The sequence below is a fragment of the Perkinsus marinus genome (assembly GCF_000006405.1).
Source record: "Perkinsus marinus ATCC 50983 genomic scaffold scf_1104296944428, whole genome shotgun sequence".
Lineage (NCBI taxonomy): Eukaryota > Perkinsozoa > Perkinsida > Perkinsidae > Perkinsus > Perkinsus marinus.
The window spans coordinates 112,083-128,765 of record NW_003211397.1 but is presented as its reverse complement, the minus strand read 5'-3'; the positions used below and the strand labels follow the sequence as shown (position 1 = coordinate 128,765).

General features: G+C 48.4%; 5 protein-coding genes across 5 annotated transcripts in view; 2 read left to right on the top strand and 3 right to left on the bottom strand.

Moving 5' to 3' along the window:
• Nucleotides 1-2,448: 2,448 nt before the first annotated feature.
• On the bottom strand, nucleotides 2,449-2,643 carry Pmar_PMAR019073 (hypothetical protein; the record flags this gene model as incomplete). The annotated part of the gene is made up of 1 exon (XM_002780130.1): nucleotides 2,449-2,643. The coding sequence occupies one exon, from the start codon at nucleotides 2,641-2,643 to the stop codon at nucleotides 2,449-2,451; it is 195 nt and encodes a 64-aa protein (XP_002780176.1).
• A 2,268-nt stretch (nucleotides 2,644-4,911) lies between these two features.
• Nucleotides 4,912-5,736, bottom strand: Pmar_PMAR019072 (Cyclic nucleotide-gated olfactory channel, putative; the record flags this gene model as incomplete). Its single annotated transcript, XM_002780129.1, has 1 exon — nucleotides 4,912-5,736. One exon carries the CDS (start codon nucleotides 5,734-5,736, stop codon nucleotides 4,912-4,914), a length of 825 nt encoding a protein of 274 aa, XP_002780175.1.
• A 3,229-nt stretch (nucleotides 5,737-8,965) lies between these two features.
• Nucleotides 8,966-9,833, bottom strand: Pmar_PMAR019071 (conserved hypothetical protein; the record flags this gene model as incomplete). The annotated part of the gene is made up of 3 exons (XM_002780128.1): nucleotides 8,966-9,477; nucleotides 9,526-9,632; nucleotides 9,676-9,833. The coding sequence occupies 3 exons, from the start codon at nucleotides 9,831-9,833 to the stop codon at nucleotides 8,966-8,968; spliced, it is 777 nt and encodes a 258-aa protein (XP_002780174.1).
• A 2,314-nt stretch (nucleotides 9,834-12,147) lies between these two features.
• Nucleotides 12,148-13,168, top strand: Pmar_PMAR019070 (hypothetical protein; the record flags this gene model as incomplete). The annotated part of the gene is made up of 6 exons (XM_002780127.1): nucleotides 12,148-12,213; nucleotides 12,258-12,352; nucleotides 12,395-12,794; nucleotides 12,842-12,930; nucleotides 12,953-13,054; nucleotides 13,099-13,168. The coding sequence occupies 6 exons, from the start codon at nucleotides 12,148-12,150 to the stop codon at nucleotides 13,166-13,168; spliced, it is 822 nt and encodes a 273-aa protein (XP_002780173.1).
• A 3,257-nt stretch (nucleotides 13,169-16,425) lies between these two features.
• Nucleotides 16,426-16,683, top strand: part of Pmar_PMAR019069 (cu/zn superoxide dismutase, putative) — a gene marked incomplete at both ends in the record, with an annotated part of 608 nt that continues 350 nt past the window's right edge. Inside the window, 2 exons of the mRNA XM_002780126.1 lie at nucleotides 16,426-16,525; nucleotides 16,681-16,683. Of these exons, the coding sequence (XP_002780172.1) occupies nucleotides 16,426-16,525; nucleotides 16,681-16,683 (103 nt within the window). The remainder of the gene's footprint in view (nucleotides 16,526-16,680) is intronic.

Below are 16,683 nucleotides of genomic sequence, written 5' to 3'. Positions count from 1 at the left end.
GTTTAGGAACATTAATTTCGTTGGCAAGTCGATGAAGGAACTTGATTTAGACATAATAGTAAGTCCTTTTTCGCATATAGGAACATCAATCTCGGTAGAAGCTGCGATCGACCTGCAGCAATCCTAATTACCAACTCCAACCCGCATAACTTGCACAACTCAAAATCTTTGGTTTATAATCAAAATGGTAGAGGGATGAATTCCATCATTCACGTGATTTTTTACTCCTCACTAACTACGAAGAGTTAGGCCCTGAAACTTGAAGGTCATATCATGTGTATCAGAAGAGCACCCCTCCTTGATCCGCAAGATGGAATTCGTTGAGGTGACTGTGCACGAGTCGAAGAACCGGATATGCTGAGAATATGTGGAGGGGTGTAGTGATCGAAACTTGGTACGGTACATGTTTACTTCCAAGAGAGAAGCACAGGCTCGTGATAGCTACAGATAGGTAGCGGAGCTAGTATGCAACATCTCTTGAGGAGTATGATAAGGTCAAGGACTATCGTCAGACGCCCATTGTGCTCACCAGCGGCTGCACGCATGTGTGCATTGAATAGTGCACATTGTGCTAGCACAAGGCACACTACCCTCCGTGTTGTTGTTGTTGTTGTTGTTGTTGTGCAGCCTCTGCCGACCCTTTCGGGTGTGCGGCCTTGTCGCTGCTCGGCCTGCGGCCGCCGGTGGATGTCTTCCCCTCAAAGGCCCCCCTTTCTTTTTTTTTCTTTTTTTTTCTTTTTTTTTTCTTTTTTTTCTTTTTTTTTCTATTTTTTTCCTTTTTTTTTCCTTTTTTTTCCTTTTTTTTCCTTTTTTTCCTTTTTTTTGTGGGGGGGGAAGGGTCGAGCCACCAGTAGATATATAACGTGCAGAACAATAGTATAGCAGAAAACGAGGAATGAACAAACGCATACGAACTACAATGGTATCAATGGTATCAAATGGTGACAATTGTCTTCTACAAGAGTACACTCATATAGCGCGGTACAGGTTGCCCCTCATTGCCCCTAGGGGCCATCACGAATGTCGCGTCGCTGCCTGGCGCAGTACACCACCACCCCGAGCAGTGGTGTTTGGCCAAATCCTTCGCAACATCCATACGAGGGTATGAAGTTTCCCCCTATCCGTCAGAAAGCCGGCGATCTTCGCCGGCAGGTACCCCAACCTCCGCTTCACCCACTGCCGTGTGCGTACGTGGGCCGGGCAGACGTAGATGACGTGCTCCACACTCTCCTCAGCGGCCCCGCACCACGGGCAACTTCTGGAGGATCCTCCCACTCTGGATTGAAGCTTGGCAAAGTGAGCCTTGTGAGCCCCGTGCCCCGTTATCACCTCCACTATCCTGCGGCGGTCGTCCCCCTTGCTGACGCCCTCGAGAAGCTTCCTGTGGGCTCTCCCCAGATCTACTTTACTTGAGCGCCATCCTTTGAGCCCCACCTTCCTCTTTTTCCATTGCGGGTCGATCACCCGGAATTCATGCCAGTTTCTCACCTTCTGCCGTACATGCGCCCATGGGGTTCGGACCCTCCATCCGTCCATCACACCTGTGTGAGCTGCTTGTCGGGCAGCCAGGTCTGCCAAGGCATTATGGTGGTGCCCAATGTGGGCTTTCGCCCACCGCAGTCTAAACGTCATCCCCCTGGCTTGTACCGCCTCCAACAGATCCCTGGCGCAGACGCGCGCTTCGAAAATTATCGTCGGCACCAGCTTGTCCGCCCCTCCTCGGCTTATCTCTCTCAGAGCAGAAAGACAGTCAGACACAACTTCTACGGCCGCCCCAAGGTCCGGCGAACCGCTCCTGAGCATGGCCAGGGCTGTCTGGCAGGCATAGGCTATGCCGTGCGCCTCGGCCTGGTATACGGTGCCGTGTGGCGTATGTTTCCTTCTCCAGCAGCCGGTGACTCTACCAGAGGTGTCGATCATTATTATTCCGCTGCCGACCTTGGCGTCCCTTCCAAGCGGCCCACAGCCTGGAGTTCGACTTCCATCTGTGTAGAACCCTCCGTGTAGTACCCTGATACAAGTAAAGAGCGATAAAGAACTCCGTTCAGTAGTTCAAGTAGTTCAGTAGTTCGGTAGTTCGAGCAGCTTAGATACTAACTTCAAACTACTAAACTTTAGTAGTTCGGTAGTTCCTCAGATGATATGCAGTTCATTCCAGCACATGGTCACTGTTCGCGTGACGTGTACGCTCTGATGAGCAGTGCTAATGTGCTCCTCGGATCTACCCGTCCGACGGGTCCCGTCGTACTTTTCCACGTCGTGACTCAAAGTATATAACAGGAGTTGGAAGGAGTTGGAAAGCCCTCCGTCTTAATCTATTCGGGGGATGGATGATGCAAATACGTGTAATCGCGCACAATGGGTAGAAGCAGTAACACTTTCCCCTCCGAATGAAGTCGATCGATGATGGATAGTACTATAACATTGATTGTGGAGTGAATGAGTTAGTTAGTGTCTGAGAGCTTGTTGGAACTTGACACGGGTAGGTAGGTCAAGAGGATGTAGTTGAGAGTAGTTCAAGAGATCAGTTTCGGTGACGAAGTAGAGGGAGTCCAAGTCAGGAAGGCTTAGATATTTGATGAGTTCCTCAAGAGCTTGTGGGGAGTTAGCGAGAGCCTCATTAGCTATGCACATACGTGCCATCGCGCACAATGGGTAGAAGCAGGAACAGGTGCAGTTATCGCAGCGAATACCCTATCATTATGAGCCTAATCGTATATGATATTGGCGATGTTTTTCGCTAGCAACTTGAGGGGTCATTTCTTCATCTTCCAACTAGGAAAAGGATCACTCGAGTCAGTTGAATCTTCCAGTGTCTCGTAATCACTCCGTCCTGATGTCTTTCAAGAAGATCATCGCCATTCTGGGCACCTTATCGATGGTTAAGTGCTTCCCACCCAGCAAGAACTACTGCACCGGCTGGAACCAGGATTTTACTATGGTTATCTTGTTCCCCACAGGTTATCCTGACTTACTCGTGATGAGTTATTGCTACTCAAACGGAGGGAATCGAATAATTGGCGCCACTGGTACCATTCCTTGGACAGTTGACGCTGAAAAAACCACACTATTTATGAATACCACTAACAAGAACTTCACTGGCTTCGTTAACCTTATGCACTTCAATAAAGCCGAATGGGAAAAGATCCCCTACAGCGGCAAGCTAGAGGAGTTCATATTGTCTGTAAATGGTACTCATATTGAAGCAACTAATGGACTGTGTCCCTGGTGAGTGTGGTGTGGTAAAGCGCTCATGAGCATCTCACGAGTTTATCTGGCTTATCCAGAGGACTTCAACTTCTTGAAAGCTATCTCATTTCATTCAATCATCATTTCCCACCCAGTGTTATAGGAGTCAATGTTGTGGCTCCGGTTTTTGGGCTTGATGGTGAATAGGTGATGATCACTAGACCGCCGCTGGGCGGATGTGTGAGAATGACGAGCCGACACAATCGTCTGAACCCCGCACGACAGGTAAGTGTTATTTGTGCACTCAAGCTAGAATGCATGCACAAGATCAGCTGTGATTTTCGAATAACGATGATCGCCTCTTATTTGTGAGCAATTCTTCGTGTTAGTTTATCTGCTTCAACTCAAATTCGGTAACGCAAGCTATACTATCTGCCTCTGGCAGTACTGACAAATCGTGGCAGCTGAATACAACACACAACTTTTGAATCAAAATAGGGTCAATACTTCCAGTAAATGAAGTCAAAGTGTTTCAAGTACTCAATGTTCATCAATTACTTGAGGCTACTTGCTACTTCAGTTTAAGGCGCAATTTGCTTGTGCAGGCTTCGTGGAGTCATATGCCTCGGCAGCCACCATTGAATCAACTATGCCTTTTGATATTCTGACCTCGTATATGTAATGCGAAGTATGAGACTGTGAAGACAGATTTAACGAGAGGTTTCATGGAGGTCTCCGCCCTGAGAGCCAACAGTGAGCATTGCCCATCCGAAGTTCGTCAATCTACTCTGTGATTGAGGTGATATGACGGTCAGATTATGACCCATGAGATCGGTTCGACGAGCATAATGGCCTCCCACATGAAGTATTCAATGAGATGCTCTCGGTCTCCAACGGGACCTGCAATCATTCATTCTCACGCGTGTGACTACTCGACACTCTTTTATTCATATAGAGAACCCTTTTCAGCCTTGGAAGTCAACATAAGAGCTATTTTATTACAAGATTGAGCAGCTAAGGCTGCTTTGGCGCCAGTAAGAAGTCAGGATACGTCTCTATATAACAGTTGCAAAAGCTGCTATGCGATTCCATTCGTTGGTGTTTATCCCTGAATGGATTTCGGCGATAACAACCCGGGTGTTACACCCGCAATTGGTAGCTTTCCATATTGCAATTTGCCTTGATTCATCATAATGAGTGATTGTCAGTGACTGGTATTCTGAAACTAGTCTCCTTTTCAGTCTTGCAAATGGTTGACTGCAGTCTAGGCATTCTCATGTCATGAATTGGGAGTCGTCTAGCGAATCGCAATCCTAGTTGGAGTTACTCGAATGGATAGGATTTTGTGAACTGTCGCACTTCAATGTTGAGAATTCCCTCAGTCAGAACCGCCTGGTCCGCGATATCATACGGCCTCCTATTCTATACACTCTGCTGAATCTAGCGAAACCGGGGGTGCGGTAGTAGCCGATTCAAGGAGGCGTTGGTCGAGTACTCAACGTCGGTGAGCATGCTCGTCACGGATCGTCGAAGTATCGTAGAGGGCCGAATTTTCTGGGCCCTGCATCTTGCCATCCTCATGTGGAAACGACAATCAACTCAACCACAGTTAAAGAGAACAACATGAGGATTTATCATGTCATCGTGCAATGCACGACGTGCATTCTCTCAAACAAAAATTGACAAATATGCACGAGCTCAAAACAACAGTATTATCGAGCTCTAATCTCGGTCTACTTCGTCGGTCTTTTCTTCATAAAACCGAACTCTCGGTTGCTCATCACGGTACCAACTGGAAAATTCTGGCCACAATTTGGGCATAGAATCCAACAGATCTCGCAGATCGTTTATGACGATAATGAGCATCTCACAGTGGGTTGAGCACAGTGCTGAACATGGTCGCAAAATATTGCCGCGCTCGAGAGGGTTTGCAGTAGCGAGGGACCGTAGAGCTGTAAGGCCAACATGGGCAGGTGCCTTAACGACGACGCACTCCTGGTATCCCTCACCATTTTCTGCCGAATAGAAGAGGCCAAGTTGGCCGACTTGCAAAAAGTAGAGGGAATCATCCAGCTCGCTGTCGAGGAATAGAACATCCCCTGGAGCATGAGTCGCGAACCTCACTTTGGCTAATAGTCGCTCGAACGCCAATTGGTGGCGGATAAGCCACTTGAAATGGCGTGCCTCTTTGAGAGGAGGACCGTACACTCGTGCTAAGACGGCGATTCTGAGAGCAGGGGAGAGATCTTTCATTATATCCGACTCTCTAAAGCCAAGGTTCAAACCACCATGCTCCCATCGATACTGCATATAGCGTCTCAGTCTACGTTGAAGATGATATGGCAAACGTCGCCACTTCATGTAGCGTCCTAGATTGAGCATCGCACTTTTGTGCTGAACATTTTTGCCGAAGAATTGATGAACTACCTCCGTTACCGCACCAACCATACCAGAGAAGGCAACAATAGAGACCAGTAGGAAGAATGCAGTGAACGCTTTCTCACCCGAAGACACCGGATGGATGTCTCCATAGCCAACTGTAGTCATCGTACTCAAAGTAAAATAGAGCGCGTTGAGATACAACAGCAAAAGATGGTTGTCAGAATTCTCAAACTCAGACCGGTCGAGGGCTCTCATCCAAGATCCCTCCCAATCGCACTGTAGAAGATTCTCGCTAGGCTTATCACAAGACAGGGATCGAAGGCCCACACTGAACCACACGCAGGCAGAGACATGACTTAGGAGGGCTATCCAGAGTATCATTCTGCTTATTGACGCCGCAAAATGGGCTATCGGAAAGACCTCTAAAATCTCTTCAATGCGACCCAAGATGGTTATGAGCTTGGCCAAACGTAGAAGTCGAAATAGTCTGAGGAACCTCGTGAAACGCAGAAGCCTGAACCACCTCCCAGAGTCATACACTCCGCTTGATTCCGGTGCCAACCACGTGAATGGAAAGGATGCGATAAGGTCGAAGAAAAGCCAACCTCTGATATAGTGCCTCCATATCATAACGGGATCAGTGATGAGCTCCGATCCTCGGTAATAGCTTGTGAAAAAGTTGAGTAGAATATCCAGAAGCCAGAACACTGTGATGAAATTCTCAGTGAACAGGAATATGCCTTCCGGCTTGGCATTAAAACTGACTCTATAGGGGATACTTATCGCATCAGAGACGATCAAAAGGAAACCTGTAAGGTCCCATAGTGTGCGAAAGACTGAGTCAGGTAAAATGATCGGAAGTGACACTTGTATGCATTTATCATCCAGTATCGACGAGTTGCTCCGCATACTCTCCCCAGTCATAGCTGAGCGTATCGTGGTAGCCCAGGTAACGTCCGAGGTATCAAGATATTGAGGTCTACGGACTCGGCGTCGGCAAAAGCAGCAGCCGATTGTGAAGACGCTGGTCACGATCACGAAAGTCCCTTTCAAATGAGTTTTCAATCTCGAACCAACATCGTCCGCTGAATCATCTTCTATCAGCACGGTTTCATCATTGTGGCTGGCAATGTTCTCCGGCAGAGTACACTTCGTTCGAGACTTCGTGACTTGAGAGTGCCTCCTTGCTGGTTCGATAGACACCGCGGGCAAGCTAGCTGTTCCAGTGCTATCGCCGAGGAGTCGTCGACCCTGCATTGAGCGAACCTCTGAGCGTAGGTCACTCACATTGCTTCTCAAAGTATCGATGCTGTCCGCGATTCTCAAAAGGGTTGTACGATCTCCGGAGAGATTGGTAGCCGGTTCGTGCAGAGTCGTCGCATCTGTCGGGACCATATGAAAACAGCAAATTGCTAGGAAATTACAGCCAGTTACCTTACCCAAAACCTCGTACATGTTTTCACTACATCCAATAAACAGTTTAAGGCTGCCTACTCTCAGAATATAGTGTTCGCGCCACAATTTACCAGGAAGAGGACGCCACGTAGCAATTGTTGTACTATAAAACTAGCCCATAATTGACGAACAACAAGACAAGTCGGGTTTAGCCGATATGTTGAAACTTTGACCGCACAGGCTCAACTCACTCGTAAAAGAGGTCGCACCTGCCCAAAAATTCTCTCATGAGCCATGGGAGAGTGTTCGGCCCCATAGCGGTATGGCGTAAGTTGTGGCATACCGGCCCCATAGTGGTATGGCGTAATTCGTGGAATACCGGCCCCATAGCGGTATTGCGTAAGTCATGGCATATCGGCCCCATAGCGGTATGGCGTATGTCATGGCATATCGGCCCCATAGCGGTACGACAAAATTATGAACACCATCGGCTCACACTATTGGCTGTGCTAGCTCAAATCACCCGGGTCAGGGTTCCTGGACCTGCTATACCTACCCGTTATACCTATTATAGTATCCACAAAACAGTATCTATAATACCTATATATTATGCATCATTAGGGATTCGTGACGGAGAAACGGAGCTCACTAGCCCATCGTGATGCTGTTTCAACCGCAAGAACAAGTTTAACGATCATTTCGAGCGCTTCGTGCAAATCCGCCCCAGGGATTCGCGCGCCACTGGCGCGCCATTATTGCTCAAGATTCCATTTTCCCGGCAAACAGTCTTTTCTGTATTTTCAGCACATCTCTGAATAAGGAGGAATTTATTGATAGTTCGTTCGCCTTCTGAAGCGGCGCAGTTATCGCAAAACAGTTCACCACGGATGCACGCACAACGCGCAGTGACGCACAGCCCTAGGGAGTGCGATGATAACGAGTTATTTGAGAAAAGCGCCTCATCGAGACTGAATTTCAGAGAAATCTCCGTGAGATGAACGAACCGAGCCTCTAAATAACTTCTCGCTCTCAATCGGCTGCTTATGGTGCAGTAGGTCAATTGTGGTGCCCGCATCGAGATACCCGCCTTCAAGCGACAGATGTAGACTGAGGAATCGACATGTGTAAGTACCAAATGTCTGAGAACGCAAAGCGTACTTTCCAGAAGAACCTACACTCGTTGGTGGACATAGAATTCTCAGGTGCAGATCCTGCTGGGCAATGAGTATGAAGAGGCTCAAACTGCACCAACGCGGGCGAGATCTCAACAGGGATGGCTCCGTTCAGGGCGAGGCCTAGTTCAGGCCGTCGATCTGACTATTATCGTCTGAGCCGCGGGGAGTGGAAATTCATCGATTGCTGATCGATGAAGGGCATTATTGTGTCTTGCAAGAGAACTGCTGAGACAGAATCTACACACTACTATCTAAACCGCTCAGTGCAATTGTAATGTAGTCAGTCGTGCCTCGCGCTGTCTTATGTAGATAACGATCGGTGATCGTGCAGCCTGAGCGTGAAGGCTCAATGTATGGATGTCGGAGTCATGCAAGTCGTGAAAGCTCGAGTACGATGGAACTACGTCGCACTAACTGAACTCAACACCAGAAGGACGTGCCAATGCTGACCGGGCAGGATTCAAGGCATACGCGCCGTGAACGGCTTGAAATTGCCGCGAAATTGATATTCTAATCCAACCAATTACTACACTCGATAAGTATGATGCAGCATTTATTATTTATATACTAGGTATTTGACTAGTGTGAAAAGAGGCCTCGTTTATCTCCGTCAAGTACTCGCTCCATTAACAACGGAACAGTGGTAAATGGGAAAAAATCCGTAGGAGAAAATACGGCTCAGCCGGTTGAATATAGTTGAAACCCGAAAAAGCTAGGATGGGGATACCACTCGCTCAGTATGAACTGTGACGATCAACGCCAGTGGCTATCTGTCCCATGCGTCATCTTAAAAATTCTTGCGCAATCTAGTTACCTTTCGTAATCTAGTTGCCGCGAAACACACTCTTGTCGAGAGCAATCGGCCCACAGGCTAAACGAGCGCCGGAGTTACCGGTTGTTTTTGAACCGGCGTTACCACCCTGTCCCAGATCGTCCTGGCCAGCGTGCAGAACGACTGCACGATTGAGAGATGATGTTGGACCATTGAGCACAATCAGATCGTGGTAGAAGGAGCCTCTAGCTCTGCCATTTCTATCGGCTTTGATGTTACCCATATCTCCAACGTGTCTAACTCTGGAGTTGCGATCACCATGAGTGTTGTAGAAGGGGTTGTAGTGACCACCGGTGGAGGCGCAACCGTTTGAAAAGTCTGCGAACTCATGGACGTGGACGCCGTGCTGAGAACCAGGCTCCAGGTTAGACACGTCGTAAGTGATCTTGGTCCTCGCATGTCCAACCTGCTCGAAGTAGAAAATGCCTCTAGCCGGACTCCTACTTTCTCGGGCAACCAAGTTTGCGCTCGCCCTGATTGGGAAAATAGGGAACAAGCTGCCAACTGAAAAGAACACAGATGTCACATACATACGATGTGAGGAGCCCTCACAAGGTGAGATATCATCACAGCGCACTGGATAGTCTTCCGGGCAGTTTTTGGTAGCGGAGGTCGAGCATGCGGTAGCGTTAGCCGAGGTTCTCGACTTGATGAAGTGCCTGAGCGGGGATATCGACATGGCCCGATAAGAATGCTACTCACAGGCCATGGCATACAAAAGGTATTGACTGATAATCTTTGCAATAAGAGCCTCCTGCAGCAGCACAGCCAGGTATCGAAAGGCAAAGATCTTGACATGCCGGATTGCTCGGCTGAGCGGCGACAAGAGGGAGAATGGCGACGGCCACCAGATTGAACATTATCGTGAGCAATGATAACTAACGACAGCTCGGGAGTAATCGCATCTCCTGAAGAACGACACTGCAACTTAGGTTGATTATGCGATGTGCACGCATGTACTGGGTCCATAGCTTCGGTGATGAGTAGGTGACATGCACGTTGTCCCGAAGTGTTTCCGCTTAGGCCAAAGGGACGACGATTGGATTAGGGATCCTCCTCCTCGTACAGCCCCGTCTACGCCTCGAATAGCAGTTTTCTTACAAGTTGCTGCTGAGACTGTGGAATGCTTCTTCTTTGATCAATTGAAAGGGTCGTTAATTACAAGCAACTCCTTCTTTGATCAAATAGTACGTGAGTGACACCAGGATATATCTCTCGAAGTTTTGATCCTTTCCGACGGAAAGTTTCCGTGTGCATGAGCTGTGTCTGCCCGTGACATAACTCATAAATATACTAATATGTCAATGATGACGTCACTCACGCATCCGAGAGTGTATGGCGTGAGAGGCACGATTATCATTGTTTCCGCACCATGAATAACAAACTCTACCAGAGGTCTCGGTCTTGGACTGGGAGGGACATGATTACTATTATGCCACCTGCAGAATCGATGTCCTGGCATCTGTGCGTACTTAGAAGTTCTGCTCGAATGCCCCGTGACTCAGGTACCGTGAAACAACGAGGCGTCACTTACGCCCTACTGCCACGCGTTTCTCACGTCACCATAAGCTGCGGCTCACGCCGCGTGAGCCACATCGCGTGATAAGCCGTGAGGTATGTTTTTGTGTCATTCATGCCATTTCGCATAGCTGCAATGAACTATTACCGTGTTTTCTGGGCCCAGAAGTTCTGAGTACCGAGTTATGCGGCAGCTTTGCAGTATACATCTCGATAGAGAATGCAACCTGAAGTTATTGTCCTCATCTGCGAAATTGATTGGTCGGCTCCCCGACCACCGCTAAATTGATGTCCCTTTCTGCGAAAGTAATTTCCTCACTCCCTGAGTTTGTTACTATACTCGCGGATTACACTCTCCATAGGCGAAGCCCGTTTGCACTCGGATAACAAGTCGGGGTATTGTTGGTAGCCTCCGGACTCTGAGGTGACAAACTCGACATGTAAAGAGTGATTAACTTGTAGCAAAGCTATCTGAGGGGCTCTAAGCCACACAACCGTCTCGTCTCCCAGTCCCCTTGGTGACCGCGTCACGTGACGTGACATAGCTGGCTCCACGCGCCCGCCTCCTGGCGTGCACATGTGCTCGCCAGCGCTCGCCAGCTACAGGTATGAACAAATTATTTGAGTAGGAAGTGGACATCACTTGAAGTTGGAAGTTATTGATCATGGTTTGTGAAGAGACGTTGCTTGAATTGGGGCTCCCTCGAGATCTGAGGGGTCTGACCATTTGGAACGTGGATAAAATACGATCGATGGAAGAACTTACGATTATGCCTGCGCGTTCGAGTCACTTCATGATGAGAACTTCTACCAACTTGGGCCGACTTGTGAGTTACAAGTTACAGTTACAAACTGTAACTGCGCGTGAAACTCCTTCGTACTCGAACGAAACCGTCCTGGCGAGCGAACTATGAATTCAGCGTATTCAGCTATACTTTTTGACGCCTCCCTTAGCTCAAGAAATGCCGACCGCTTACGATGTCGAATCTGTCCGTGCTTCAATGTTCACGGTGAGTCGGTGGTGCTTCGTTCGTCGACTGTACTTACTGCAGCTATTGGGCGACCACACCTACATGTTTCGGTTTGTGAGTGCGGTATGACTTACCTCACTACTGACATGTGCTCTCGGATACTCTCCCAATGAAGATATCTGACACCGCCAGGGTTCTGCACCAACAAGCCCGCATCATCTCTACTCACATGCCTTTCGACGTGACTCTGCCCCTAGGGGAACCTAGCAAGCTCCTGTATGGGCAACGCGACGGCCATCACTGATCCTTGCAAATGCGGTGGAGATGTTTTTCCATAAACATCGAGTAAGCTGCCGCCTCTCTCGTGAAGATGCTCCATGTCAGGTTTTTCCCCGTCAACCCTCACCTTCTCTTTTGGCTCTCTTGATCTCAATTTCTCGGATCCGCAATTCGTTGACCTTATAGGCCCGGCTCTTACTCTGCACATTTTTGCCTCACTTCTCAGTCGCTATATGCCGTTGTCTGTATCGTCGTGGGGTTACCTATCCTGAGGGCCTTCGAGCCGCTTCTCGATCTTATGTCTGTTGGGGGCCCCATCTCGCGGTTTCTGACTTTCGGGTCATTTCGCCTGGCTGGATGACCGTTATTCCTTCCAGTCGATCCTTCCTACCCCGTCGGGGTCATCATGGTCTATTTCCCCATCGTATCTGCCGCATTGCTCGTCGCCTCAGCTCGCGTCGACGTCCTGGATGTAGGACTTGCACGCGCCTTCTGTTGCTGTAGTTTTGCTGTCAGGTATCTTGTGAAGCCGTCTGTGAAGGGATACCCGAGTGTTCTAGTAGAGGCACATACTGCAAAGACTGGCATGTTCCTAAGGCCTGTTTCGGTTTGTAGGGCTTCCTCTTATATCGCCCACTATAACTTTAGAGCAGGTATTGGTCGGGAGGTGGGAAAATGTGCTATCAGCCCGCGGACCCTTCCTGCCCTGCCGAATATCCTGTCCTTTGCGATGAAGTAGCGCCGCATGCTCCTAAGCAAGATGATCATACTGTCACTACCCTGCCTCCATCTGATACCATCACTTCTACCACAACGATGACCATGGAGACCATGATGTGGATCGAGTCTACTACTGCTACTACAAGTTTACGATACGTTGCTAGCACTTCGCCTCCGACCGAGCCGACTACCATGAGGACCACTACCGCTGATGTCTTCAATGGTGCTATGGATCAAGCTGCTGTCGCTGCCATTATGGTAGCTGAGGAGACACCTTACCCGTCGGGACCACGTGGTTGGTATTGCGGTCTTCTGGGCGGGGTCATTTCTCTGGTGAGTTGTATGTGCACGTTCTGGTTTGGCCATGTAAATGTCTTCAGTCTATGTATTTCGAGGAGGATACTTTCGACATTGCGGGAGTTTCCGACGAAGACATCGAAGGGATACCGTACGTTCTTTTTGTGAGAAGGTGATTTTACTTTTCTCTTCAGCTATTCTCTGAGTGCAAGTGGGTGTATTATCCCGGATTACCGCTCTCCCCCATTCTCCAAGGTCCTCAGCGTGAAGGGTGGAGGAAATCCCTTTTATGTTGTGTAGCACCGCGTAGCGGCCTTCTCAATGGCACTTTCAATTTCAGATATGACTCATCAAAGGGTGAGATCCGAGGCCTTGTACAAGGCGCCAAGATTATCGCTACTCCATGCTGATCTTGTTCACTAGAGAGTCAGTTATTCATGATATCGCCTGTCTCAGTGTCGCAGCTCATAAAGTATAAAGTACGCTGAAGAATTCATATTGTCATTCATGATCGCCGTAGTCAGCGACTGCAGTTAGTCTCTTCCCAGTCTCAGTGGGATCGAGTTATCAATCTATCAATATCGAGCTCGTGTCCTGTATTGCTCGCGCCATGCATTTTCTTATCTCTCGGTTACTGGCTGGTATGGAAATAGTGTCGGCCCTGAAGCATCCACTAGACGTAATGTTCGACCACTTATAGAACTCTTGTAAGTTCTCGCAGGTTAATTGTCAAGCTAGATGTGAAGATACGGCGGCTTGCCGTGATGGCTTTGTATCTTACTGTAAATGGTGGCAACGAGATGCTGTTTGTTTTGGGCTGTAACGAGACTAACCATGGGGATACCGCATGAGGTTTGCCTTAAGATACTGGACTAATGCCGGGGTACCTTGCTTCCACCCACGGGATCCTGCCTGTCCCGAACATCGACCTATCCGATGCTCCGATTCCTTGTTTCCAGAAGCACTGCCAGACTTGCCCACAGATCCTCCTCGAGTTTCGACAGAGCCAACTCGCGATGTGTCCAAGCTTAAAGGCGAATTCTGTGGCACTATCGCGATGATGTTACCTGTGGTGAGATGATGCTACTTGAGTAGCTACTTGGTAAGTGCTGTCTCAGACACTCACTATTTCCGGGAGCTCTTTCGATGTCAGCAGCTCTCATCTACAATCTGTGAAAGGCGTACCGTAGGTGTTTGCCAATGTTGATTGATTTCCGATTGCCGAGTTAGGTTCACGACGAAGCGCTCGAATGGTGGAATTGATCTAAACGTTGACCGGAACTACCCTCCATTGGTGGATGCGTATGGCTCAATTGCTCAGGGAGACAGTCTGAGCTTCCAGTAATCCTTTTGGCCTTAGACATACGGGATGGGATATCACTCAGATTCAATCCAATAAAGCAGGAGATCTATGGAACAGTATTCGGCTTACCTGCTACCTTCAAGCCGTGTTAATCTCATTAGAACTTTTGTATCTATCCATTCGTAAAGTATGAAGCCCATTTGCAGTTTCCATCGCAGCTCATTAATTATCTCTTTCACTCTCAACATGCTGGAAGATTTTTAATGCTCCAACCTTCGTGGATGCCTCGAGTCACACCGAGTGGGAACTTTACTCATCACATCCGTGATTGAGCAAGTCGTTCTTTACATCGAGGGAACTGGTCTTTGTTGCGCAAGGCCAACTACACTAGGCCTCCGTGACGAAGGGGCGGAGCTCACTTAGTCCACGTCTATTGATTCGATCAATGAATTTTACATAGGTCCCCGGTTCGATTCCGGGGTAGGTCATTTTTCGGTCATTAAAGTTTTTTGTGCATATCTCGTCGAGCTGTTCGTATAATGGAGTCTTCCGATTTTTGCCTACCTCTCGGCATGTCGTGGACTCGTTTGCTCTATCTGGTAGTTTCCTACGCTTCGTAGTTAAGCCAGAATAATTCTGCACGCACGCACGCACGCACGCACGCATTCACGTACGCACGCACAATGCGAAAGTGCCTGTTGTTGTGGTATATGCTCCGCTCGCTTCGCTCGCTCCGCAATTCCCAGAATTTTCTCTTAATCGTCTGCCGCGAATTTGTGCATCTTTCTATGGTGACCTACAACACTTCTGCTATGACGATCATGCAGCCTTACTCCTTAATCTGAAATTTTGAATGTATATAACAGCTGACTATAGCTCATCCTTCATACTCCACATTTCAAACGATTGCCTGAATAGTGTGGTATGGATAACGTGCGAGATCGAGTTGCTACAAACACAACCGTCGAGGCGTTGTGTGCATGTGCGTAGATCTGCTACGAGCTGGATGGATAAGAGTCATCAGAGTTCAGAATGTCTGTCGTGTTCGCCCGTGCAGGGCGAAAGAGATCCCCGGTTCGAATAACGGCTCGATATTTTCAATGAAAAAATGTTTTTCATTTGTATCACTAGGGGCGCACTGCGATTGGCGTACCCTTCGAAGTATCATCGTCGCATACCTCGTCTTTTTGCCATGCTCAAACTCTTCCCGATTGTAGAGAACCACCGGAAAAATTATTGCTGGAAGAATCACTTTCGCGGGATTCGAGCTTGCGCCTCCCATTTCGGGTGGGCCAGAATGGCCGGTGCGTGTTAGATTCAAAAATGGTGCTGTTGTGATTCGCCTGAATTCGACTGGCAATACTAGACATAAGGGAAACAGGTAAGCATGGACTGACGACAGGGAGCAACGAGAAGGCTCAAGTAGAACGAGTATAGACCAGAAATAAAGACGATGCTTTATAATGCACTTACAACATCATTAGGCCAAGAATAAGCGTCTGCATTCTACTAGCAATACTCAGGCTGGTGCGCATGCGTGTATCATAGAAATAGGAGACAGTGGCATTGAAGTACACGAGCTCTACCCCTCCTCCGAGGTATGGTCGGATGACCTGTATATCATCTCTTCGATCGTCTTTAACTTATAGCTCGCACTAGCTATACTGTTGTTGTATACCTCAACCCTGTTCGAGCCTTGAAGGTCCTACCCACCAATGGTGGGCCATCACCTCCTTGTATATGTATTGTGTGTCTCAAAGTTTGCGTGATTTGCAACATTCCCTCCGCGCATGCGTGCCGATGAGCATCATTGGCGTCTCATGGTCGTCTTAAGACTTGTTATACTTCTTGCTTCGAGAGGCGTGGCCGAGATCCCGTATCGTAAGCCCATCTTTCCTACCTGGAAGTAACCCTCTGACGTCTTAATCTCCTTGAGATATTGTCCACTACAACCACGAAGTTCAAAAATACCTAGTGGTATGAGAGATACGTTTTCTGGTGGCGCTCCACCTGCGCACCGCGCCATGAACTAAACTGGCTCCGTGCCTCCTGCGAGCGAACAACGCCAGACTAACACCAAGGAGGCAGACGAGGTTATTAAACACCCTATTGAAAAGCCGCTTGTTGACTTCTCGAAGCGGAATAGGATGAAATTAAGAATGTTGATCATCACCATCTGTTCTTGAGAGGAGACAACTCCTCGCGCCAGGCAACTAAGCATCCATGACCAGCGCCTCCGATGGAGCGCATGCGTGCAGAGCTGATGATCCCTCTCAGTCGGTCTAATTATTACGTCACAGAGCCATTGAATGTTAGAGGTTTGCTCTGATGAATGTTATATTACAGGTTTCGCATTTCACTACGATGTTCACTTTGAAGGTCGCCATTCTGCCATTAGTCGTAGCTCTGCGTAGTCCGAACAAAGCATGTGCCGATCTTTGCAGAGTAACACCGGGGTGCGTCGGTAAAGGATCTTATTGCAAAGATCATCAGTCCCCACCTTTTGTATGTCACAGCCTGTAAGTAATCCCTCTTTATAACCAGTATCGCCATTCCTCCTCAGGCAAGTTGTGAAGTCAAATACGTCGGCTGATGCTACCATATGCTCGACGGCCTCAGACA